Source organism: Hippocampus guttulatus, chromosome 12 (genome assembly GCF_054856545.1).
Source record: "Hippocampus guttulatus isolate MCC_2025c chromosome 12, RoL_Hgut_1.0, whole genome shotgun sequence".
In the NCBI taxonomy this organism is placed as follows: Eukaryota; Metazoa; Chordata; class Actinopteri; order Syngnathiformes; family Syngnathidae; genus Hippocampus; species Hippocampus guttulatus.
Genome location: NC_141272.1, coordinates 9721219 through 9747174, shown reverse-complemented (window position 1 = coordinate 9747174; position 25956 = coordinate 9721219). Strand labels below are relative to the sequence as shown.

Here is a 25956-nt window from a genome sequence, read left to right as displayed (position 1 = left end):
GTGATTTGGGTTCACAATTAGAGATGCGAAAAAAGTATTATGGCTTTTCTTGACGTGTTGATTCGAATAATTTAACTTGATTTTGTTAAAATAACCCTACTTAAGATATGACATCATCAATTATTCTCTTTAAATTCATAAATTATGTTATTCACCTAAATGTAGTTTTTCCACACAATATTTAATTTGATAACTGATTGTAGAAAAATTGTCTTGCTGTTATTAGTCCCAAAAACATTTTCTACTGACATTTTTTCCTAAAAATAACTTTGTATATATAAGACAAGATAACAAAACCTTTATATGTCTCACAAAAAAAATTCTACTGACATTTTTTCCTAAAAATAACTTTTTGCTTTTTTTGTTTTTGCTAAAATGTTCAGACTTTTTCGTTTCCTACCAAATATTAAGGCGCTGTTCGCTTCTAAAAAAAAATCTTCACAATATAACTTTTCTTGAAAATATACCACTTTTGCCTCAAAAATTTTAAATGTATTCTTCCAAAATGATTTTCGTAATCACTCAAAATATAAAAGGGATTCTGGAAAAATGTCCATATTTATTAGTATGGTTATTATTCTTCTGTTGAAATGACTTTATTCTGACTTTCCATAAAAAAACAAATATATAGAGAGAGAGAGAGAGAGAGAGAGAGAGAGAGAGACCGAGAGAGAGCGAGAGAGAGAGAGAGAGAGAGAGAGAATGACCCTAATACATAAATACAAAAACCTAACGATAAGGACGATATCAATCAGTACATTCCTGTGTATATATAATTACTTATACATGAGGGTGAGCATTTAGCTTTTATGTGTGGCTGAATAAATAGAGCAAGCATAATTAGTGTACCATACAACAAAAGCTTTACGCACACGTTAAGCTCCAGTCTCATGAAGTGTGGATGTGTGATGTGGCAAACTGCAACTAATCTGATTGATAAGGCTAACTCGCGCGCACACACACAACACACACACACACACACACACGCGCACCGTAGGCTAGCGCCAGTTTCCACTCAGGGGGGATTTGGCACCGTGCAGCAAACACACACTGATAGTAAGTGAAGACTCGCTCTGTCTGACCTTGTGATTTGGCACATAGACACCTTTGTTCTATTATGAGAAGCCATCCTGGGGAACACACGTCACCAGAAAAATATACCGTACCCGCTTAGATAACGTATTGGTGCCAATGAGGGCTCCTTACAACAAGGAGAAGGAATGATCGGTTACGGTAATTATATTTGAACACATAATGGGAGGCACGCGACACAAAGGCAGCTCAGATGATTTATTTATTATATTTATTGTCTTAATTCGAGGATACTAATGAAGGGCTTGTCAAACAAGTCGACATCAACGATTTGAACAACACACAAGAAATACAGAAGTATTGATTTGCAGTGTGCCCAGTCCACATGTTTACATATCGGTTTCATGAAACGTTGAAGTGCTAAAGCCACAGATGTGTTTGCATTATTGCACTGTACTCTGATTTAGTGACTTCCACTATCTTTCCGCCTGACTTGTCTAGTACAATTTTGTGAAGTTGTAGTGAACGCTGAAACAATACTGCCAAAGTGTCAAGTCAAAGAGTTAAGTTAACTCCAAGTAAAGAAAACAGTCTTTCATGTTCATTCCTGGTTCATTCTTTGTTTTTTCAACCTAACCTGTAAATTATGCGATTGTTTATTGTAATACAGATACATTTATAGACTGTGTCTCTTGAAAAATACAAGGGTGGAGGACCATGGAAAAAAATTAATCGCCTATTAGATCGCAATCGCCATATTGAGGGGGAAAAAATGTGAACAGGACTATTGTTTGAAATAATTCAGTAGTTCTGATTTCCCTTTATTAGGTCTTTTCAGTGTGCGTAAAACGGATTGAGCAGATGTAACTAAAATTGAGGCCAGTCCAAAAGGAAAACTATATTTTGTCCGAATCACAAGCTGGTCATGCGTCTTTATGTTGCTTTTATTTTAAACTAAGATGTCAATGATTCAGCATGTGTGGACTCTGTGGTGTGTGTGAGCCCGGTAGCGTGTCAAAGTTTCAACTCTGGACTCAACTCTCTTGTGCTGAAATGCGACTCTCAAGGTCACTCTTATCAAGACCTCTGTCTCCGCTGGTTGCTGGCCTCAACTGCGGCCAGTTGGAATACCGCAGGAGGAATCACAAATGTTCCGTGCCAGCACAGCTCGCTGCCGGCGCCTGCTGAGCGGCGTTGCTGCACGTGTTTGTCCCGGCGCTGGACTTGCTTCTTCGCTGCTGCTGCTGCTGCCCGATGCGCTCCAATGTGATTTGGAGCTCATCGAGGCGCTGAGATATATAACGTCTCTTCAAATCCAGTAGGATTGTTCCATTACGACTGAGGCTTGGTGGAGCTGCCTTCTGCCACAAAACACGCCGCATAGTGTGTGTTACTGATTATGTGATTTTTTTTTTTGTTTATTTGTTTGTTTGCGATGTGACTTTAATCAGTGTTCTGGAAAAAGAATGAGTGTGGGAAACAAAGACCGACATTCGCAAGCATTAACTCTAGGTACAAATGAATAATCGAATGAGATTCAATACAAGGGCTCGAAAAAGATGAAACATGCCGAAGAAAGTCAGAAGAACACAGTTTTCGAGACAACTGCAAAATGCAAACACAAAAATACATTCAACATCGTGTTAAATACCTGCAAAACTGAACATTATTAAGGGCCTGACCAACACTACGTTGAGCGAACATGTCGATCAAGAAAGGAAACATTGATCATTTTCCGATCCGCTTAATCCTCACAAGGATCGCGGGGGGGTCCTGGAGCCCATCCCAACCGTCTTCAGGCAGTAGGCGGGGGACACTGTGAACCGGTTGCCAGCCAATCGCAAGGCAGACACAGACGAACAACCATCCGCGCTCACACTCACACCTAGAAACAATCTGGAGTGTTCAATCAGTCTGCCATGCATGTTTTTGGAATGTGGGAGGAAACCAAAGGACCCGGAGAAAACCCACACAGGCCGGTGGAGAACATGCAAACTCCACACAGGGAGGCCGAAGCTGGAATTGAACCTGGTACTTCTGCACTGTGAGGTAACCACTCCACCACCGGGCCGCCGAAAAGAAATGTGAAAAATTCAAAAGGATCAACACCCAAAATTGAAGAAGACAATTTTGGTTTGAAACAGCCATTTTGGGCTAATTCCAGGGCTATTGCTTTGACAAATTCCTACAAATGAATGGGTGAGCGCGGATGGTTGCTTAATATGTTTGACCTGCAATTGGCTGGCAACACACTGAACTGTGTGTCCCCTGCCCACTGCCCAGAGACAGCTGGGATAGGCTCCAGCATGCCCCGCGACCCTTGTGAGCATCAGCGGATCAGAAAATGTGTGTATATATATATATATACACACACACACATACATGGCAGAGTCGGCATACATATGAGCAGTGTGTAATTATCCAGCTTTTTACCACAGATTGGTCTTCTTCCTCTTTCATCATGCTCCCACGAGCTCTCATCTGCAGCTGTCTGCTGAGCTCCAAGAAGCCTTCGTTCATGCGGTCTATCTCCTCTTGCACACAGGACATCTTGAAAAGAGCTATTCTTAATGGGCTTCGAGAATGAAGATCATTTTGTCAGTAAAATACGTACCTCCATTGGAGTCCCGTGTTCTGGTAAAGCTGTAAAAATAGCCACAAAAAAAAGGAACGTGAGAAGGCCGAAGCAAGCAGGAAACAATGACTTCAGGGTCATTTCCTCCCCTGAACATCCACTGGGGTCGCACCTCCATTGACAATCGCAAATGGATGTGTGTATTTGTTTGAAAGGGTCCATTGTATTTATCCAATGCTGGGGATTACAGTTTTTTTTTCTCCACCTTGGTCTTCCGTCTTTGTCGCCCTGACGAGAGCCCAAGCATGGCTGAGGACAGAGGTGCTTTCAGCAGCCTCACCAGTGTCGGAGTCCCATTTTCTTTTTTTCTTTTTTTAATCCAAGAGGAATTGATAAAAATGAATTATAAGGCAAGCAAACAAACGATTGACAGGAATTAAATTACTTGGAACTGACTTTTTTTTTCATTTCACATCCCAAGTGGGCAAAGACTCCAACTCACCCACAACCCAATGCGGATAAGGGCAATAGAAAACAGAGGAATGGATCATAAATGTCTTGTAGGGGTGACATTTTTTAATTCATGGGCTGAAACAAGTGCCATTTAAAGGTTTCTTGCATCCTTTTATGATGAAAATGAAAGACACTCCATCACTGGATGTCTTGATTTAAAATGGTCACCCAGTAAAGAGGGGCGAAAAGTCATAATTTCTTCGAAATGTATTTATTTCAAAGTAATTTCATTCAATTAAGTATTATCATGAAAGCCAACCCATTGTTCTGTACCGCTTCAATAACGTGAGTGTGCTTCACGCAGCCGATGCACATTCTTCGTTCCACAGAGGAGAAGAGCCGTCCACCATATCTCACTGAAGGCTCATTAAAGAATTAGTTGTTTTTCTTTTAATGGCGGCTTGTCAGGGCTGTTTTGTGTCAATTTCCATCAGTTGTTCATTTTTTTTCATGGTTGAGTGCAAACATGCGTTATTTACAAGGGAAACAATCCTCCTACCCCAATACAAAACCAATTGATTTCAGCTAATGAACCAAGTGGATGTGAAGTACTTTTATGTTTATCACTGACTCAGTGTGCATGTGCGTCCGCGTACTGCAAGCCAATTCCCCGGCGGATACAATTAATGCATCCATTGGAAATTCAAGCAGCTGAAAAGTTGACATTGCCGCCTGCTGTGAGCCTTGAAAAAGTCCAGAGGCCTGGAAGCGAGGACGCTTGGTTTGCTTGACTAATAACTGCGGGACAATTTTTTTGCTGATGGAAACAGTTTTATGAGATCAACATCCTGTTTAGAAACTCCTAATTGCTCATTCATTATGTTGTGATCATTGAGTCTGTTTAAAGACGACAAGTGAGCCTGCCTCAGCAAATACTCAAGCACCAAAAATAACCCAACGCATGAAATCAATGATTCTCAAAGTGTGGAGTGTGTAACATTGGTGGTACATGGGCTCCCTCTTGTGGCATGTGAAAGAATCATTGAATTAAATATTCAAACTGTGCACGATATGACAGTGATTTTAACTTATTTTTTTCTTTTTAAATCTAATACCTACTGTATGTCAAGTAAAATTTCAGTGGCATTGATCTTTTAAGTATAATACATTTGCATTTCATATTTCAGAATTAGTTGTTTTTAAACATCCATTAAGATATAAATTTTAAGATATATTTTTACTTTTTTTTTAGGAATCAAAAACACAATTGGCATATTGGACAGTTAATGTAGACATCATGGTGGTGGTTAGATGGCTAAGTATTTTTTGTGGTGGTTCCTGGTTTGAAAAGTTTGAAAATCACTTGCTTAAACTGTTAAGCGAATTAAAAAAGAATATTTTAGAAACAAATGTCAGAATGTTACCTGAAACTGCCTTTTTAATAAAGGTAATCTTATGGCCACAAATTCAATGGCTGATTTGTAATTCCATCATTTAAGCCCCTATCGAGTGTTTTAGAAGTTAGCGAATGTTGCGTTCACGTCGGAGTTCGTGAGGGAAACTTCATTCAAGGTCGCAGATGTTTGCCAAACGATTGCCAGACCTTAGTCTGCATCCTTCTTGTCGGAAGGAAATTTTGAACGTGTTCAAAATTTTTTAAAAAACAAATGCAAAAAACGTCGGCAAACATATGCCAAACGTTTTACAAACATTTGTGACCTTGAACCAACACTGATGAACTCTGACGTGGATATGCATTTTTCTATTCGCAATTGTTCCCCCCTCAGTGGCTTAAATAGAGAGTCGACAAGCATTCCTGAACAGATGGGATTGGGGTTTTTTTTCACCATTCTGGGTGTTCCCGTTGTTTTTGTGTGGAGGCTCTCACCTGTCTGAATCTCCTCAGTTGTACTTTGTGAGAGATTTGCAAAGAGCTGCTCTAACATACAATGCTTGTATTGCTCCACTCTGAAAGGGAAAAGCTCATCGCGTTAGTTCCGCACCATTTGGAAACTCGACTCTACTTTTACTTTTGAATTTTCGAGCTCACCTTGCATCGAATAGACGATCAGTGAAGTGCGCTCCTTTGGGGAATCTGATGTTGGTAAATTCCTCACTCAGTGCACCCTGAGGCCAGAGCGATTCAAACAAATGACGCCAAATGAATATCAGCCATGACATTGAAATGCCAAATACGCACCTCTGCTGTGCTCTGTTTGAAAGACATGCTGAATAGTTGGAGACTCAGAGCCGAGACAGCCTCATGAAGAGCCAGCATGAAGCTCTGGGCATCATTTCCTGGATTAAAAACATAATTGAATCCATAGAGCACCAGAGCGGGGTAACACTATTTTTGTCATTTGAAATTGAAGTGGGAGTAATAAATCGAGAAAAAAAGTTTTACAATGAGGTTAAATTGCTTCCAAAGATGACTGGCAGAATTTTTCAGACGGTGCAGCGTTATCTTAACAATCACCTGACGCTATGTGAGCCATGGATTGAAGAATGGTGGCGATAAAATGCCCCACGTGCTCGAGCTTAGCCTCGGACAGATAAAGAACTTGATGGCCGGCGTCAAAATAAAAGTCCGCCCTGCAGTGTGCCAGCAGGCTGTTATCAGAGCACGATGGCGAAAGTGGGAGAGACTTGGCCAGCGTGAGGAGCACGGAGGAGGGGAACAAGGGGCATTTTTCAAGCACTTCCATCACCCGGCAGCCAAATAGGAAAACAGCGGAGTGCTGGGGCGAGAGGCTGTCCAGCGCAGTTGGAATGAGTGGCACTTTAGGCGTCGCTTGGGATGAATTACAGATCACTGTGAGAGGAGAGGAAAATATTGTTTATTTTGGAAAACCTGCTGGTTGGTTTTTATGATTTTTTTTTTTTACCAGTGAGATATTTTTAGTGTTTGTTTACCATTGGGGAGAAGCTGAACGGGATCAGCTGGGTTGAGATTTTGCAGGGATTGCTGGATCTCTTGTAAAGTCTTATACAAGGGAGATATGCTGACTAGCTTGGATAAATCCACATCATCGAGACAAGGAGCAGGCTTCTGTAAATGGACTAAGGAAAAGAAAAGAAAATTCAGTGATTTGAAGTAGGACAAAAGCTTACAAAAAAAGAATAAGCATGATATTTTTTAAAAACACAGTACATCACTTCATACTGCTGTGACACGTTCCACAAGAGGACAAGAAAAGCATTGAATCTTAAGTCAAGTCAAGTATAACTTTATTGTCAAATGTGCACATACAGCACAGATGAAATTTCTTCCCTCTCACAACATACAACAAGAGGAGCCGCTGCGGGTGCCCGCGCCACCATCTAAAAAAACTCTCCCACTGAATACCATCTTTCTTCTAAATTTCTTTTTAAAAAAAAGCGGTGAGTGGCGCCCAACAGCTTTTAGCCTTTTGAAGATTTGTCGACTATGCCAAACGGCTGCTTGCTGTGATGTGAGCCGAGTTGTGCTAATCACACCAAATTAGCATGAGAAAGGGCTTTGGAGTGACAAATCAGCTACTTTGAAGGTTTGTTACTTACGTGCATCGTGGGGAAGTGCTTCCGTTTGGGTCGAATTTATAGATGAAACCTAGGGATGAACATTTGGAACGAATACATTGATTCATGACATCTTCAGTTGTTAAGTTATATGGTACAAAGTGAACAGGAGTGTTGTACCGGCGTTGTCTTGATGTTACTGGTCTGAGTTTGTCGTTCAGATTCCATGGCATCAGGGGGCTGGCTGTGGATGTGTGAGAGAGAGGGCTGCCAAGTCTCTTGGTTTAGCTTCCATAAGAGTGCCTCCACAGATTTGAGAACAGCTTCCAGTAATGCCGAGGATTCACCAACTGGCAAATGCCGGTGTTGAAATGCAATTCCAGATTTGAAACAATAAACAAAACAATTATTTTTTGTGACATTAGCACTATGACATTGTGAAATAAAAAAGAAAAAAAACAATGAACATATGAGAAAGAAATAATACTAATCAAAATGCAGTGTAATACAATATTCATGATCAGTGTTAAAATCAGATTATGGTATCTTTTTTTTCTACCTTCATCATTGATCTTTTTAACAGACTTGTTGTATGGTTTCGAGCTCGTCGAATTCTGAGATGCTAGCAGTCGATTTAGGAAACTCAGATTTTTACCATCCATTTCCTCAAATACATTCTGAAAGAAAAGACACAAATTATCTTTTGAGAACACCAGACCAAATTTTTAAAGAGACGTCACGATCTAGTGTCACCTGTAGGGCGTCAATCTGTTGAATAATGTTCCGGTAAAACTGCTGCGTATCTTTGCGATGTCGCGCCAGCTGCGAGGCCACGTGAAGGTTTTGATCTTCCAGTTTGTCATACAACGTCTTCACATTGAACTCCTCCAAATCGCAGAACGCCGATACAATTCCTGCATGAGAAACAGTGCTTATTGCGACTCAGTCACCTTATCTGCACTTCGATAATAACTCTCACATTCGACAGGACAAGACGTTCATGTAATGAATGATAACTACCGCGCTTAAAATCACAGAAGGGTAACTGAGAGATAGAAATACTACCACAGTTCAACGTGATAACGGCCGTTATGTTCGCTATCAATCAAACAGGGGAAGGCTCTTAAATGCTGCCTGGTCACGCTCGATGGACTTTTAATGTAGCCATTGGAGACCGAAATGTGCTATCAAGCTGCATGAATAATCCAAAAGAGCACAGTGAAGAGACCTGAAGCTTTCACATAATATCAATACGAGCTTGCTGAAGTGGAACTGTCTTGGGGGGCTTCATTATACATTTGTTGTTTTAGCCATGCTTTGATGAACGGCTATAGTTCAAGGGGGGGGGGGGGGGGGAGTTTGCAACCCAAAAAAGAAAAAAATCCCTTTCTGTCACATTTGTTAAAACTTTCTGTATAACATACGAGGGGTGTCACAAAAACTTCCGGCATCACTTTGAAAACGAATAAGCGTCGCTGCTTTCTTCATACTGTTGTGGTTCTGTTTGTGACCAAAACAGGTGGCACTGTAGGGCTCCGCCTGAAGCTGCACACCTGTTGGTCATCATGTCATTAGTTCATTTGTCAATACAATTTGCCGAGTTCACCCTGCTCCTCCTTCCTGCCTGCTTGCTTTTTGGGATCCACCACCACACACCGTGACAGTCGTGACACATACAGCAGTTAAATCAACTCTGTGCGACTAACAAGGTGCTATTCAATTCGCCAGTACTTTCAAACGCCACGGGGAACTTGGATGTAGTGTTTAGTTTGCCTGTCCTTCATTTGTCATCAAGTGGGCATAAGACTAGCAAACGGAAGCAGAGCGAAGGGACAACATTTCTGTTCAAAAGGTATGTTTAATCACTTTTTAAAAAATTGTTTATACATAAAAAAAAAAAGTCAAACTTACCACACTTAGCATTATAGCAACACTACATAATGAATATATCATGATACCAATGGAGCAAACGTGGCCAAGGTTGGCTTGTCTACAGTGAACGCATTGTGGACGATAGTGAAGGATGTGGTTTTGGTCAGACTAGAGGACGGACGGATGAGTGACGAGAGGCTACATTCAAATCTTACACTTTATGTTTTTGGGTGCAAAATCCTTCTTTAACAATATAATTAACCCTTCCATGGACAGTGGTTACTACAGTGGACAGTTTATCATGCTATCAGGATATAGAGTGCATGAAAGGGCTAAAAAGGAAAAAAGTTATAGAAAGGCTCGCAGCATAAACAAAGACGGTTACAAAATGTGGTCTTTGGATGAGATTCTGTGTCACAAATTCCAGGAATCTACCCACTCAGCATACAACACTTTACACCTCCAACTCATTTAAAAGTGAGTTTACCACCTTTAGAGATATTGGGCTCCTCAGCTTCGGCCCCCTCTCCTACACCTCGACTGCCTGGAGAGCCACATAAACTAAGGGAGACACACACATACACAAAAAACCTACAGTATTTTTATATTGGTTAAATAAAGCAAAAAAGACGGTTTGATTTGTGACCAAAAAGACAATTTAATTATCTGTTTCTAAAATAGCATATTATACCCGTCTCCACTGCATGGGCACTCTACAGGACGCGGGGGGTCTCCAAGGCTGCGCCACCTGGGCTTTGTCCTCCACTGGGACACCACCTTGGATTTGCTGGGCCAAAGAACCACAAATGTTGTGGTCACGGCCACTACGACGACTAAGAGCAGACTCAGGAGGCCTGAACACAGATAGCGTCGTCTCATTTTATAGAGCCAACAATAAGAGCCAAAACAGTCACTTTTAGAAACATGCTTGGTTTGTCGTGTGAGAATAAATATTGATGTATTCTTGAAGGTTACAAGGCCCATTTCTCTCAAATATTGTTCACAAATCCGTCGGAATCTGTGTTAGTGAGTTCGTTCCCCTTTACCCAGATACATACCTGTCAACTTTTCGGAGCGCTAACCTGTATAAACTACCAAAAAAATCCTTATAAAGAGTAAAAAATCCTTATAACATACCAAAGCATTTTATATGTCAAAATAACAGCAGAAAAAAACCCACGAAATTCAACTAGGAACCACGTGATTTACTGGAAAGTTACCGGAAATGAAAGCATTCGAGTAGACTAGCACCATTCTGGGCAAAAGCAAACGGAACTACCTGTTAGGGGGGAAAAAAAACAAAAACGGAAATTTTCAGAATCCGTATGATTTGTGCAATACGGCCATATATGTAAGATTCACCACAAAATCCGTATGAACTATGGCTAAGCCGTATGAGTTGACAGGTATGCAGATACTGTAATTCATTCACCTCACAGATATGCCATATCAAGATACCGATTAGACAGTGTAATTATTGCACAGGTGTGCCTTAGGCTGCATCCATCCACTCATCTATAACCCCAAAAAAACGGTTTCAATGATTGAATATTTCTGAAAGGGATGATTTTTTTGGGAACAGCTTTTACAAAGAAATACAATGCATTGCCCAGGTGTATGGCCACTGATTGGATATCGTTTTGTGAGAAATTGCTGCATAAACAGCAGGATACCTGAAATTGTTCTCCAATCCGGTAAAAGGTTTAGTTGGTGCTGCTTGATGACTCCATAACTGACAAGCTGTGCTGGGGTCATTGCCTGGAAGGCCGAGGCCCAGCGATCACATTCGGTCCCATCCTCACTTACCACGACCACCAAACTCCAATCTGGGACCGCGCTGTCCAGAAAGACATATTTCCCCGTTTCCAAAAAAGCATGGGCAAACCTGACAGGAGATCAAACAAAATATTCATCAAAAAATATTAAGCACTGCACTCAGAAGTCATTCCTGCAGTGCCTTACCATGTGTTATTCAGATTTGACTGCTTGATGAGTGTCTGCACACGCCTGAAGACTCCAAAGTCCCAGCTGGGGTTATTGTTAAACAAGTGGTCTTTCTCATAGAACGGGAAGTGGCTCAGACTGCGATCTTATCGGTATGGGATGAATTAGTACAGTCAACACTTTAAAAAAAAAACCCAAACAAACAATGAAATAAGTTTGTTTACCTGTGTGGTTAATGGTTAGATGGAAAATTAGCATATCACCAGTGGAGAGACAAGCAACAGGGTTTGGAATACGAGGAAGGACAGGCAAGTCCCACTCATGGTCTTCTGCACTTCTCCTCTTTCTCCGTGTGGGAGCCCGGGCATCTACTCATGAGATAAATCAAGTCAGTCTCAGAATGATTTGCCCATTTTTTGGGGGATATGATATTGCATTGAAGTAAGCTTATTGCTATCAGAAAGACAATTCACCGGAAAGAAACATTTCAATGTCCTCTCTTTGTTTGGGAATCCAACCAAACACTCCTTGAGAGTCAAACTCAACCAAATGGATTTTGCCAATATTCTTTGGAAGGGGATCTGGTCCTAAAACATCCACTAAAGTCTGCAAAAAACACAAGACAAAGAAACGATCAAGGAGAACAACGATTGCAAACCCGAATACCAAAATGTGACGAGGCATCTTGTTTGGGTGTCTTAAAAATTATAAAACAAAGGACAGGTTTGGCATATAAAAATCCAGTCAAAGTAAAATAATGTGTTTATGGTGAGCAGTTTGGGCAGCAGTGTTTGTCATGTTTTTTTAAGAGTGAACAGTCACAAAATTCATCCGGACATCCTCAAACAGTCTCACCCACAAATTCAAGGTAAATCAGAAGACTTTTATTCCACTTTCACACAATATTTTATATTCGGATAAAGGACGCAATTAACTTATACCTAGTGCATTTCAGTCACTCGATGCACCAAGGCCACACTGGGAAAAAAAGTTACCATTTAACTCTGCAAAGCATAAGAGCACAAGAAATGCTTTAAAAAAAAAAATATATATATATATATATATATATATATATATACGGGTATATATATATTTCTTTGTCGACAATTCTATTCCACTCAACCAGTTTCCACAGTCGGGCTTCATTCGGCTCTACGGAGCCACAATACTTCGCCTAAAGCTATAACCCCTCCACATTTGAGCTGTCGAAATCCTTGACAGAATATAAGAGATGTGAGTGATTCCACCTAACGTGATGCGTTGGGAGGGAACGTACTGGCATCCGTGATAAACCGCGAGCAGAAATGGAGTGAGGATAAGCGCTTTTGAAAATGGACACTGAAACATGCTTTGCTCTGAACAAGAGTAAAAGAAATCTGATTACCTCCAGAAAGTGCGACAACAAGAGCTATCATTTCGATCATCATTGAAACTCATTCAATCCCAAAGACGTTTTACATGTCTTTTCAGACTTGGTTTAGAATTGGCTGGTACTGAATGAGTTAAATGACATAAAAAAAATGTGAGCTCAAGGTCTTCCTTCGCCTACCCAACACTGCTTCTCAAAGTTTCAGGGAAATCAGTTTAAGCATTTTTTTAGCATAAATCTTATACACACATGCACACATTTGCAATTGTTACAGTATTATGCTCAACAGGTATAGCTTCAAGTTTTACTTTGACCCAGAGTGTGCTGTCATTTTCTTTGATGCTGAGGAACAAATGTCCGTCCGGAGAGAAACGGGCCGAGAGTTGAGGCATTTTGGAGAGGCAGGAAGTGTTGCACAGTTCCTCAGCAGATACGTATCGCTTACAGTGGCAGCTGGGGAAACAGAATCAGGTGGATAAAGCAAGAACACACCGGACTGCCACTGAATGTACGGTTATCGATTTGTAGCATATGTAACTTTTTCATATCACACTTTTACAAACTATGGAATGAAATGCAACACAAATGCAAAGCATGAGTGATACTCACATGCCCATCTCCACATCAAGAGTTCCTCCATTTGATCCACAGGTTACATTACAGGAGTAAAGGGAAGGTGATACACACTCTCTGGATGCAGCCAGCCTAACCTGCCCTGGACCGCACCTCATATACATCTAAAAAACACACACACGCATGCACACGCGCAGGTGAATATATGATGAGCAGAAGGTACCGTACTTCCTTTCAGTGTCTGTATCAGAAATACTACTGACTTCAGGCTGGCAGTCCAGCGCACTATCAGAAGTAGTGCTTTTGAAATCCAGCTCGTTATAAAAGATGAAGCCAGTCCTGCACAAGCACGCACCATCCGAGCGCTGAAAAGAGCGATTTTTGCCAATGCAGGTGCAAGACGAAGAACCTAAGCAGAGACAAAAAATATGACATATCATGGCTATTTGTCGACCGTAAAAATAAATAATAGAGGCAAACGTATTGGAACTCAGCTCTTTATCAAGTACCTTGAATGGGAAAAGATCCTGATATAAGATTTTAAAAGTCGGAAAAAGACTTCCTCTCTTCAGTATAAGCCAGTTGGAGTTTATGATTTTTTTCAGTCAAGAATAATAACGACACTAATGGAAAAGTTTTACTCAATACATGCAGGTCATATATGCAGGTCAAGCAATTAATCCATCCTAAATATGGGTTTCTTAGCTCAACACATTAGCTCAAGACATTAAGCATTCTATACTTCTAATTTTATGGAAGGCTCCAGTCTGTTCAAGTGCGATAACACCATGTCCTTAAAAAGCACGGTCGACTGAATTCAAATACATATGCAAGATTATGCTGTAAATTGTGAATTTCTCCATTGTGAGATGAATACAGGTTTTCTTATAATACCAATTCTAGAATGCATATGGCCATGTGACAAATTTCCATTGACAGCTGCAAATGAGGGCCAATTCCGTCCTTTCTTACATTTTCACTTCCTGCAATTGTAACGGTAAACTGACCAAATAATCTCCTCCATACGATCCATTTTGCCAGCCATATCGTTTGCAGTGCTTTAAAAGAGTTGACAGTTGGTACGGATCATTTTTATGGACGTGTGGGTATAACCTGGTGGCGAAGTGGAGGAGCTGCCACAAGGGAAGCAGGCTCTCTGTGCATCTAGGTGGTTGAAGGTGTCAGCCGGACATGGGTGACAGCTCGTGAGTGTCTGCGCTTTGCTCAGATTGCCAAAGGAGCCAGGGGGGCAAGGTGTCGGCCGTATGGATCCAGATGGACATACGTATCCCTCAGGGCAAGAATTGCGCTTGTAGTCGTCTGTGCCTGTGGCATGCAAACAATTGCCAGCTATTATGATGTGAACTGGAAGTGAAATATGGAGCATTTATGAAGCACATTAGACGGTCATAGAGAGTACTGCAGGTGCTTTTATTTTCAAACGTTATTTTTCTTTATGCGATGAAAGAAAGAAAGACAACATTGCCGCTTGTCTGAAGATTTTGATTTTTTTTTTTCACATACAAACACCAGCGACATTGACATGTCCTTTTATGGATGTTCACACCTGGTGGGCAGAAGTATCCTGGAGGGCACCGTAGACATTGTAAGACAGTTGATAGGTAAGGTCGATAGGTGCCACCCTCACATACACTGCAGCAGCACTTTTTGGATCCTCGAAGCTCGCTGGCGTTGACAGGCTTTGAGCCTCCATCGCAAGACTTCATTGAAGAGCTGTTGGCTGGGCAGTAGAAGGGAAAGGGGCAGCTGTCGAGGGCGGCCAACGAGGTTATTTGTAAAATATCTGCACAGTCAATTCTACTCTGTTATGGCACTCTTATCTAAATCACCTTTAGAAATATGCTTCCTATGCTAAGAAATGGAGTCGATTTGGGTATTGAAAGGTTAGGACACTCACAGTTGTTCGGGAAGATTGTAGGAATGTGACCCTGCTGTACAAACATAACCCGCTGGACAGATTTGAGACTCAGCAGTCTGTGGTCCACAGTATGAGCCAGCTCTGCACAACTTCTCTGAGGCTGACCCTGAAGAGTGAGCAAAAAGTATTGACTGAAAAACATCATCGTGGTTCAAACGCAGGTTTTATAAGTAAAGCCATGGACGGCAGTAAGGTCGACTTGTGGCTGGCACGACTACATTTGAATCTTGCCTCAGGCCCTCCTTTGAGGAGCGAGGTCATGTAATAGTTAATGAGATCTAAAGAAATAACGGATACATTTTAGATCGCAAAATATATTAAAAATGCGAGTGCTTTGAAAAAACGTAAACCGCAACTACATTTTGAGTTTGCAAAACGAACGAGTGAAAATGTCCATTTTTTTTTTTAATGACAATTTCATACAGAAGCTTTCGGGATTTATTTCAAAAGTATTTTTTTGGGTGTTACCGTCAAGCTGTACAGAAGAAGGAAGGTCAAACGAATGCGTTTTCAAATATTCACAATCATACAATTTTGTTGGTCTACTTTACATTAAATGGCAATATTATGAATGGTGTGCATCAACCTACCCATGGGGCATTCGTAAGAGGCCCTGCATGGGATGCCCTCCACATTGGGCTTCCCCGTAGCCTGAGGGTCTGGGCAATAGGTCCCCCCAGCACAAGGCTCACATTGGCTTGGGTCAGCAGCACCAGGAAACCTCCTCTTGGTGCCCGCTGGGCAGAAGATGGGCGCTCCAGACCCGCTACACCAGAATCCAGGTGGGCAAGGAGTGTTGGAATAGTCTGCAAGCCCTGATCGAAAGTTATAAAAATTACATATGTAATATACAAACAGGTATGTTATATCCCTTTCATCATTGATGCTGAGAAACAGGCGTGTTGATAAAGATTGCACTATGAAAAAAGAGCCTTTCACACGTTGCGTTCTATATCAGTCAAGCATTTCTGACTATAAAAGAATCAGAGGGAGTATCATTTCATAGATATGGCATCAATATGGCTTGATTATTTTTATTTTTTTGAATTTAGCATGTGTGTGCCAGATTAAAACAACGTTTTTCTCTTCCAAATTCTGTTCCTCAATCACCGCTGTCACCTCAGGTAAAATCGGTTTTAAATTCAGTGCTTTGAATCATATTAAAACTCCTCCAATCTTATTTCCGCCTCAGCTTCAGGCGGGAGGATAATAGCGTGCATACAAAGTGAATTTAATAAAACCCGGAAAGGCAGTTTACTTTGAATTGTGTTTGAGTAATGGCGGGCAGAAGAGAAGGATATTGTGGTGTAGCTCTCTGCATGCAACGTTTTCCACCTCATTATAAGATACAGCACATGTCACCTTTGCATTTGCTGTTTTAATTAAGACTATGAATAAGTCCACCGCCACTTTAATTAACATTTCGTGGAGTAGAGTGGTGCTCATTGTCTGGCATGCTTTGTGCGACACCTGTGCTGTTGCAGTGGGAACCGGGAGGACAGGGAAGGCATTCGCCCTTACTGCCCGCTCCGGGAGAGGCTCGATAGGTGTACACAGGACAAGGCTTGGGCCCGCTCCATCCATCACTGTCAGCTTCAGACAAACCGTTACAATAATGGCCAGCGGGGCACAGACGAGGACTCGGCTCTCCTGTAAACAAGCAAAAGTCTGTAATTTTAGGAAAGAGGTGAGTAAATGGTTTTCGATGGATGGATTAATGATGGATGGAGACTATTTCATTGAACATTTCATACATTCCTTGCACCCAGGTTGAAGAATCAATATCATTTTGTCATTGATCACTTGCGAGCACTGACTTGAATAGTCAAGTCTTGGTCATAGTTTCAAAACGGTGATCTGGTGGCGTTCTGTTATTTTTTGCCATTTTCAGTCCCATATCCTCCTGACTGCAATTAACCACATGGCAGGTAAGCAAAAAGGCTATTGTACTTTCCGACGATGTTCCCTCGAAGCTGCACGCGTGGGCAATTGCGCACCACTCTCACCCTCTCACCCGTGGGCATGTCTGATATTGCTCGCCGTGCTCCAAGGAATGCTCAGGGAGTTTGTGTGAATGCTCAGACTCATAGAAAATCAGGGGGAACATTGGTTTTCAGGCTAAAGGATTAAACCACAGGTGTCAAAGTCAAGGCCCCGGGGCCAGATCTGACCTTTCATTTCAGTGTTAACCAATTTAAAGCATTGCAATATTTTACAGTTGATAGAAAGCATAAATACCAGCTTGGCACCAGTGTCGAGTTGGACATGTTAAACAGTCCTGTGCGCTGGCACCGCCTGAGTAATTTCTGACGGTGTTTTCAGGACACATCACAGCCTTTTCAGTGCCCTCAGGACAGTAGAAGCCTAAAATAAAGTAAAGCAAAGTTACTTCGAACTTACCATTAGTTGCTAATATATATTTTGTGGTACTCACCTTACAACACATGAATAAAAATCTAACATCAAATAGGAAAGACATAAAAATAAAAGCCATGTGTGAAAGTCTGATAGAGCTTGCAGATTGAAAATGCTTGAGGACAGAATTTAAAATTGCGGCACTCGTTGGGACATAAAATTATGGAAAAAGTCAAGATCAGTGAGCGATTGTGGGCCTAAGTTCCATAGATGAAGGGCTGCAGGGGATGATTGAGGGCAGGTAAAACATTATCATAGGAAAACTAGATTGGAACATTCCACGACACTGGTTGACAGCCACAAAAGGAAGTCATGTCAAATGTACAGCAATTCGTTCCTTTCTCTGCTTGACGTAGTCACTCACAACAAAAAACAAGGTGCTCTAAAGTGCCAGTGGATGATCTGAAAGGAAGATGCATTTTTCGCTCAAATTAAATTAAGATAGGGAAGGGGCAACTCATGCCAGCTATCCAAATGTGTCAATCAACACCCAAATATTAGGAAAACTGGCATGGTGAAAAATGGTGTAACGTTATATCCCTATAATTAAGTACTCAGTCTTTGCAGGTTCTCAGCAATTATCTTCAGCAATCGATTTTGAAATAAATCTCAGAATTTACTTTCCGGGGCCTATGACTCAAGATTCTGAAAGAATGCACAAGTGGCGTACAAGTGTCAAGTGTTCATATTTCAAAGCCAATGCCTTATTCTTTTTATTATGGATTGAAGTTGTACCTTGTGGACATGGCCCAGCACACTGCACACCCCACCCACACTGGGTCAGGTCGGGTAATGATCCTTGAGGGGTGAAATCTGCACTCCCAGAGACGCAAAGATACCCTGCAGCACACATGCCTTGTATCTTACCAGCTCTGTTGGAAGGAAGACCATGCAGCAGTAAATACACACGCTAGATTTTCCCAATGTGGGACGAATAAAAGTTATCTTATCTTATCTTATAGATAGCTCAAGCATCACCAATAACTTCAGATCATTTCAGTCATGAATCATAGGCCGTACGAAATCACTTACTTCCATTTGTAAAGGCGATTCCTGAATTTTTGGATAAATGTATGCTGCCAATCTTGTGTAAAAAGCCTCATTTAATATACTTGATTTTATTTTTAATATGCCGTGACACATTGTTTGCACAGAATAGAGTAGATGAGCGAAACCAATTTTAAAGCCCTTATGCACAGCCGTCATTCAAACATTTTATTAATTCTCACTATTTTTACCTCCCATTTACCAAGCATACTAAGATGGCAAAATGCCTGTGAGGGGAGGTATTGGGCGCACATTCTGTTGGCAGCGAGTGAGGGCCAAGCAGAAACATGATTATTTCCCTCTGAGCAGGTGCGTCCTTGCATGCGTGCTAATGGTGCATCTGTGCTTATATCTGGCCAACGAGCACGGGCCACCTGACAGGAGGCCGTGTCACGTAAGTGTGTCAGGTGCACGCACACATGGCTGACTGCCTGGGCATGCAAAAGGGCCATCATGCATGAGCTGTACTAGCAGTTATCGTTGTTATTTACCTGCAGAATCGCCCTGGAGGACAGGGTAAACACTCCCGGGCCTCCTGTAGTCCTCCCTTGTTTGGTTCACTGTACGATCCATTCGGGCATGGATGAGGCACCATGGTACCTGAAAAGAAATGAGCCACTGAGGATGATTACCTTGTAATTACCATTTGGACTCCAAATTACGTTTTACAATTCTACATTACCATTCACAGTCGGACTTTTAATTTACCTGCTGGGCAGAAGAAATGTGGTGGGCAGATTTGAGGCTCTCCTACAATGGCCTCCTCACAAAAGAAGCCAGGCCGACAGGGGATGCAGTAGTCTGAGCCTGGATTTGGCTGGTACTCTCCACTGGGACATGGTAGGGGAAGGGGTGAACCTTGTGGGCAGTAGTGGCCCTTGGGGAGAACCATGCATTGCATTTAAAACAGTGTCAATATCAAAATTACACTTCCTGCAGAAATTGCTTATCAAGACTCACATAGCCAATATGACAATGAAACATTGCAACTGAAGACTGTGGCCCTGATTAATACAGTATAGTTGCTCATCTCTCCTAGGGTGAGCAGAAGACCTACATCACTGTAAGGTTGGCCACGGCATTGTTTTTGAGCAAATATATGCAAAAACTGTGAAAAATTATAGATCCTATGCTGACTTCCAGTGGTCAAACGAAGGAAAGCTCAAAGGCGGGCTGGCAGCCTTTGTACTATATGCAGATAATAATTGAAGTGTGACTCTGTAATTAGGTTTGTGTACATTCAGGCAAGATCATTATTTTCAGTATTTTTGTTTAGTGTTGGATGATGATATTTATCCAATATAAAATTCAGTGAAACACTATTGAAAGAGCAAAACACAAATTAAGGGGAGGACTGTAAAAAGTGGTATGTACAGTACTGACAAACCTTGGGGCACGGGAAGGCATATGGAGTGGTTGAAGAGAAGTCAAAAGGGCAGTAGAAACCAGCCGCACAGGGCCCACTCGGGCTGATGAGACCTTCGGCAGAGCAGTAGTGACCTGCAGGACAGGTCTCCATTGACACGCCTCCTACGGGAGAATCAATAAACACACTTTAACTTAACCCAATTAAAACAGTCACTTAATTTTTTTTACATCAATATACTGTAGAGGCTCGAACGATATTTAGTCAAAACTTCCTGATTACCAGTAGTGTTGCGGATGCTGCCAATAGGGCAAGGAATTGGAGAGAGGCACCCCGCCGGGCAGTAGCGACCTGCAGGGCAAGGCCCATTGTCAGGGAAGTTATCTGAGTTTTGTGGAGTTGGTCCCATGGCTCCACCCTGGCAAAAATAGCCTTGCAAACAAGAACCTTGACACAATTCAATAGGGCATTATAAACCAACCCATGCATCGAATTACATGTGCTACTTCTTTTGTAGACTCTGTGAATAATACAAAAGGAGGGTGTGGGCTAAAATAAGCACCTTGTGGTGATGAGGCCCCATATGTGCTGCAGTACAATCCAGGAGGACAGGTTGTGCAGAGTGTGGGGGAGTGTGCGCCTGTCTGATTGTTGAAAGTCCCTAAAGGGCAAGGTTGAGGCAGGGCTGTTCCAACGGGACAATAGTGACCTACAGAGTTGATATTGAGTCGATTTACCTGCCAAGACAAAATATTTAATGATCTGACTCATTCTCGACTCCTGCTCACCGAGTGGGCAGATGGCGGGCTCCAAGGTGGCTGAGGAGGAACACATCATTCCTCTGGGGCATACAATGCACTCGGTGGCTCCGGAAACTGGGCTGTAGGTGCCAGGCTCGCATGGCAGCGCTGTGGCTGACCCAACAGGACAGGCGTGGCCAGCAGGGCAACGGTAGCCATGGAAACCGTCAGATGGGGTGGGACTAGTATTGCCGCCAAGGCAAACATAACTTTTTGCAGAAGAGGAGATGGCAATGGTCAAGGTCAAAATGTGAAATGAACATTTTTTTATTAAGTAAAGTTTGCTGGAAAAGATTCTGAAATACAAACTTATATCACAGTTTCAACCTACATATCACTCTGCCCCACAGTTGTTCCAAACAATTAATTTGGCCAACATCAACAGTCACTGGCTGCCTGACATCGCTGGGGGTTGACACAAAGTCATTAGTAAATACTGTAAATGCCATTCACAGTACTTACTAATGTTCATCGGACGAGGACGAATGCAAGGAGAGAAGCCCAGAGATGTCGCCACAAATTGTCAGGTCCATTCATGTAATTTAATGATACATTACTGACACATTCATGACACATTAAGTATACAAACAATAGCAGCCACTTGGGCAGCTTGCTAATGCGTCTAACGAGTGCACAGCTGTCACAGCACTTAGCTTCATTTTACATTTCAGGACAACTTTGTGAAACTTTTGCTTGTCGTGGAGCGCCCACAAAATGATTAATTGTCCAACTCACTCCTTGAAAGTGGAACAGTCAAAGAAGTTTTTTTTTTTTGTCAGTGTTGAAGCTGAAATTCAGGCTAGTTAGCATGTTCCAGTGAAGGCTAACTCTGCAATTTAAAAAAAACTGCTGCTCTTTGTGTCGGTGGAGCTGAATAAATAAACAAACAAATCCGTTAATGAATACTTGTCACTTGTAGAACTGATGTATAAAATCAATATCAGGCAAAAGGCATTGGCCTTGAGCGCCTACGACTGAATCGCAGCTTTGCAGGAGCCTTATAACGATCCTGATCATTTGAATCAGGTGTGTTGGAGGGAAGAGACATCTAACACAGAGTGGGTGGGGGCTCCCGAAGACCAGACTCGGGCACCCCTGATTTACTCCATGACTTATTGTCAGTTTATAGCAACGTCCTGACATCTTCCCCAAAGATTGCTTCACTCTATGCCAGGGGTGTCCAAAGTCGGTCCTCAAGGGCCGCTGTCCTACCTGTTTTCCAGCTCTCCCAGGAGCAACACACCTGATTCAAATAATCAGGATTGTTCTAATGCTGCTTCAGAGCTGGCTGATGAGCCGATCATCTGAATCAGGTGTGTTGCAGCCCAGAGAGATGGAAATCAAGCAGGACAGTGGCCCTCCAGGACCGGAGCTGGACATGCCTGCTCTATGCTATAAGTTAAGTGGCCATGGCAGGCCATTTCCCCACCAAGTAACAAAAACAATATTAACATCACTCCCCATGTGCCCACCCGCAGGGGACACACACACACGACTGATATAAATGGGGGAACAAAAAAGAGGTTTGGAAAAAAGGGCAAACATCTTCAATAGCGAAGAAGAGTGCAGTTGCATCGATTCAACATTTGCGGGACGAAATCTGTACAGACATCGGAGCATTCATTTATGGTACCCTAGCTTTTGGATGTAATGGTGTTTTCTTGAATAGAATTAATGCTGTATATTTTGAATACTATCGTTTTAAACTGTTGTTTTTTTTTGTGGGCGGGAGGGGATTGCCATGAATTATTTAAATTTTTTTAGGTCTATCTTTGACAGAGTACCTTTCTGCAGAAATTTGCTTTGGTTCCCTCATTTGTATGTAATTGTACTTTTATGTCAGGTAGTCACATTATTTCAGGTTAAAGGACCAACTGAGAGCACTTTGCATGGACATTTGCATTTGCAATCTTTTTGAAGGGAATAGAAAAGAGCAAAACAATTTCCTCTCCTTAAGGTTAAATAGAGGTGAGAAAAACATTCTCTCCAAATAATATAGGAAGACCAAAAATATGTCAACATTCCTCCCCAAGTGACAAAGCTGGCAGAAAAGAGAGCATTTAAGAAATGTTTACCCGGCATGACATGGGAGAGCATCAGAGAGCTGTGTACTTGCAGGTCTATCACAAAACTGTCCAGGGGGGCAAAGAGGGCAGTCATCAACGACCTTTAGACCTCGGGAGATGGATAGAGAGCCTGCAGGGCACGGAATTGGATTTTTCGTTCCGCCGGGGCAATAGTAACCAGGAGGACAAAGATGGCTCCTGGTAGAATTACTCTGAAGAAGAGCAAAAGCAATTTAGCATGCATTGATGTATTGTAGCGCACAGAATGGGTGTGCTTATATCGAATAGTATGCACTGCCAGGATCACTTCCTGAAAATGCCTGATGATGGATGTATTCTAATAGTCATCTCGTGAAATTGACATTTCTTGTCAGACCGAAGTCATAATTCGATTTGAATACCCGGTTGTACAAACACAAAAAGAAAACCAAATTGTCTATAAATACTGTTATTTGTTCATGTGTTCATGTTCTGACATTTCATTTGACTGTGTGATTGGAGGAAAGGTAATAACTTTATAATAAAAGAGAAGGGGTCAGCACTGGGAAAAGTGGAAATAATATCTGGAGATTGGATGTGGGTATTTTTTTCCCCCCCTGAGGACACAGATTTTCATATTTAATGAAAGGGGATGCAACTATCAAGAATTATATTGGAGTTAGCGAAAGGAGACATATCTCATTGGAACACCATGTTACATTTTATATATTTTAAAAACAACAACAACAAGAACAATAACAACAACAACAACACCTGATATTCAGAAGAGAGATTGCTGGTGGATACACTTGGACAATAATATCCAGCCTCACACAATCCTGTGTGATGGGAAAGACCAGGCTGGGAACAAAACATTCCTAAGAAAAAGAGCAGCAAGTTGCTATTGGAAAACAAAAGTAGACGAATGCAATCTAATGAGACCAACGGAAAAGGAATTTTAAAATAAGGTCAGCAATATACTGTACACTCCTACCTTGACTTGCCTTGAATTGACGATAGCACAACTAACTCAAGCTTTTAGCTCGCTCGCGGCCCGATTGCGCCAGATGTTTTGTAGAAGAGTTCAACCTTATTATAAAGTTTATTACAAGCCGATTGCAGAGTAACATATGTTTAAGATATTGTAACCAACAGGGTTGTGTATGTTTTATTGCTGTGTGCAGCGGTTGTCGACAAAGTCATTTAATCATCGTCATCATTAATGGAAACGACAATGGTTTAAAACATCCACATAGCTCTGTTTTAGGAACGTCTTTTGAGCTAAATGCTAACGCAAAACACCATAACACATACAGTACATTTGACAATAAAGTTTAATCTAATCGAATCCAATCTAATGACATTGGCGTTGCGGCGTTATATCCATTTGAGCAAGATATCTGAACACTAATCGTGAAGCAACACATGTAAACAGATAATATAATGATACTTACAGGCATATATTCTTTATTTATTTTTGAATTGAAGCACTTTCTTTTTGGTGGTTTCGAGAGCGTTTTTTTCTTATTAAAAAAGAGTGATTTTGTTGGGGGGTTGTGGGAAGTGCTCGAACGGATTAATTGCATTTTTATTCCTTTGGATGAGGAAAGATGACTTGAGATTTTTTGAGTTATGAGCAGGGTCGCAGAACAAATTTAATTTATCTAAACGCAACACGGAGTTTGGAACAGCTTTAATATGACTACGACAAACTCCAACTCCAGAAATAAGCACGTTATGATCTTAGAACCTCCTTGATGATGTATAAGTATTGTTAATCAGACAATTACCAGCAGGGCAGGGAAGGCAAGCGTCAAGGCTTGAAGCTCCAAACTGGTTCTGAACGGTACCGATTGGACAGGGTAAGCCCATTCCTTGTGTCATTCCTGGTGGACAGTAATAGCCAGCGGGACACAGTTTGGGCTGCACAGTCCCTTCAACTGAAGTCACACAAAGCACAAAAAATGATGTACAATGGGGGCTGATGACACTTGATTAACTGACGTCTTTGAATAGATAAGGCTGCCTAATTTGTAAAACTTTACACTGCGTCATTGTGTCATAGTCAAATGCACTGTCAGTTAAGAAGAAGAGAGGCTTCATTTAAAAAAATGACTGTCTAATCTCTGTGTCTGAAGTACTAAAGATGTCTTCTGCATGGAGTGGCATCAACACGAGAGATGATGATGGGTATTTTTTTCCCTTGTTTCTGAGAGCACACTATATGGACTAAAGTATGAAAAGAGCACAGATGAAACTGAAAACATCAAACAATTGGGATTTCCCCTTTGCTGGGATTTCTCCTTTCACAAGATGGGTGGTACCCACCCTGTAAAAGTCAGTGTCTGTTCATTATGAAAAATGACAACAAGAAACTCATTGCCTCAGATCCTCTCGAACTGAGCCGTACCATAACGAATCAGATCGTAATCCCATGGAATCGAACCAAAACGTTCTACTTAAAAAATTGAACAGTGCTTGAATCATATTTCTGCCCATGTATCGAGAAATGTACAGTATTGAATCATCTTTTACTGGAGAAATGCACACCTTGTTGTACAATTAATGCAGATGGTTTTACGGTGGCAACTGTTTGAGTGTGGAACAATTTTTTACAAACACTTTACATTATTTCCCATTTGAATGGAGTGTGATTGACTTTGGATGTCCTGCTGTATTGGCAAAAATTGCTTCTCAATAAGGTAGTGTTTCAAAGGTGTGCCCCATGACTTCTATCTACATAGTGAGTATAGTATATCCCGCTGTTGGCATCATTTTACCAAAGGAAAAAAAAAAATGGACTATCCCCGATCTTTCCTACCTTCACAGTAGTATCCAGCAGTACATTGAGTACAGTTGCTCAGGTGTGAGTTGCCTGGAATAGAGCTAAATGTTCCTGCGGGACAGGGAATGGGGGCTGGTGTTCCACGAGGGCAAAAGAAACCAGCCGGACAAAGAGTCTGATCTGCCTTGCTCGAACCCCAGCCACAATAAAATCCAGACCAACAGTTTCCTACAACACAATGTG

General features: G+C 41.6%; 1 protein-coding gene across 2 annotated transcripts in view; it reads right to left on the bottom strand.

The window, feature by feature from the left end:
* Nucleotides 1-1345: 1345 nt before the first annotated feature.
* The window catches only part of LOC147197312 (uncharacterized), a 68692-nt gene continuing 44081 nt past the window's right edge, over nt 1346-25956 (bottom strand). The window contains exons 61-98 of one of the 2 annotated variants that reach the window (XM_086125485.1): nt 25750-25941; nt 24719-24868; nt 23703-23806; nt 22959-23161; nt 20872-21092; nt 20646-20792; nt 20366-20530; nt 20105-20247; nt 19426-19594; nt 19209-19317; nt 18406-18542; nt 17494-17619; nt 16726-16905; nt 15846-16070; nt 15235-15361; nt 14884-15083; nt 14430-14642; nt 13580-13725; nt 13353-13480; nt 13052-13196; nt 11848-11980; nt 11599-11742; nt 11393-11519; nt 11104-11315; nt 10122-10284; nt 9918-9991; nt 8312-8472; nt 8118-8235; nt 7739-7908; nt 7601-7649; nt 6974-7120; nt 6537-6872; nt 6261-6358; nt 6111-6187; nt 5949-6028; nt 5176-5178; nt 3466-3593; nt 1346-2393 (exon numbers count right to left, since the gene is read on the bottom strand). In XM_086125485.1, coding sequence (XP_085981611.1) covers nt 2175-2393; nt 3466-3593; nt 5176-5178; nt 5949-6028; nt 6111-6187; nt 6261-6358; nt 6537-6872; nt 6974-7120; nt 7601-7649; nt 7739-7908; nt 8118-8235; nt 8312-8472; nt 9918-9991; nt 10122-10284; nt 11104-11315; nt 11393-11519; nt 11599-11742; nt 11848-11980; nt 13052-13196; nt 13353-13480; nt 13580-13725; nt 14430-14642; nt 14884-15083; nt 15235-15361; nt 15846-16070; nt 16726-16905; nt 17494-17619; nt 18406-18542; nt 19209-19317; nt 19426-19594; nt 20105-20247; nt 20366-20530; nt 20646-20792; nt 20872-21092; nt 22959-23161; nt 23703-23806; nt 24719-24868; nt 25750-25941 — 5669 coding nt within the window. In that variant the 3' untranslated portion in view covers nt 1346-2174. Of the gene's footprint in view, nt 2394-3465; nt 3594-3646; nt 3676-5175; nt 5179-5948; nt 6029-6110; nt 6188-6260; nt 6359-6536; nt 6873-6973; nt 7121-7600; nt 7650-7738; nt 7909-8117; nt 8236-8311; nt 8473-9917; nt 9992-10121; nt 10285-11103; nt 11316-11392; nt 11520-11598; nt 11743-11847; nt 11981-13051; nt 13197-13352; nt 13481-13579; nt 13726-14429; nt 14643-14883; nt 15084-15234; nt 15362-15845; nt 16071-16725; nt 16906-17493; nt 17620-18405; nt 18543-19208; nt 19318-19425; nt 19595-20104; nt 20248-20365; nt 20531-20645; nt 20793-20871; nt 21093-22958; nt 23162-23702; nt 23807-24718; nt 24869-25749; nt 25942-25956 lie in introns of both variants that reach the window. The other variant, XM_086125484.1, reaches the window with a different exon arrangement.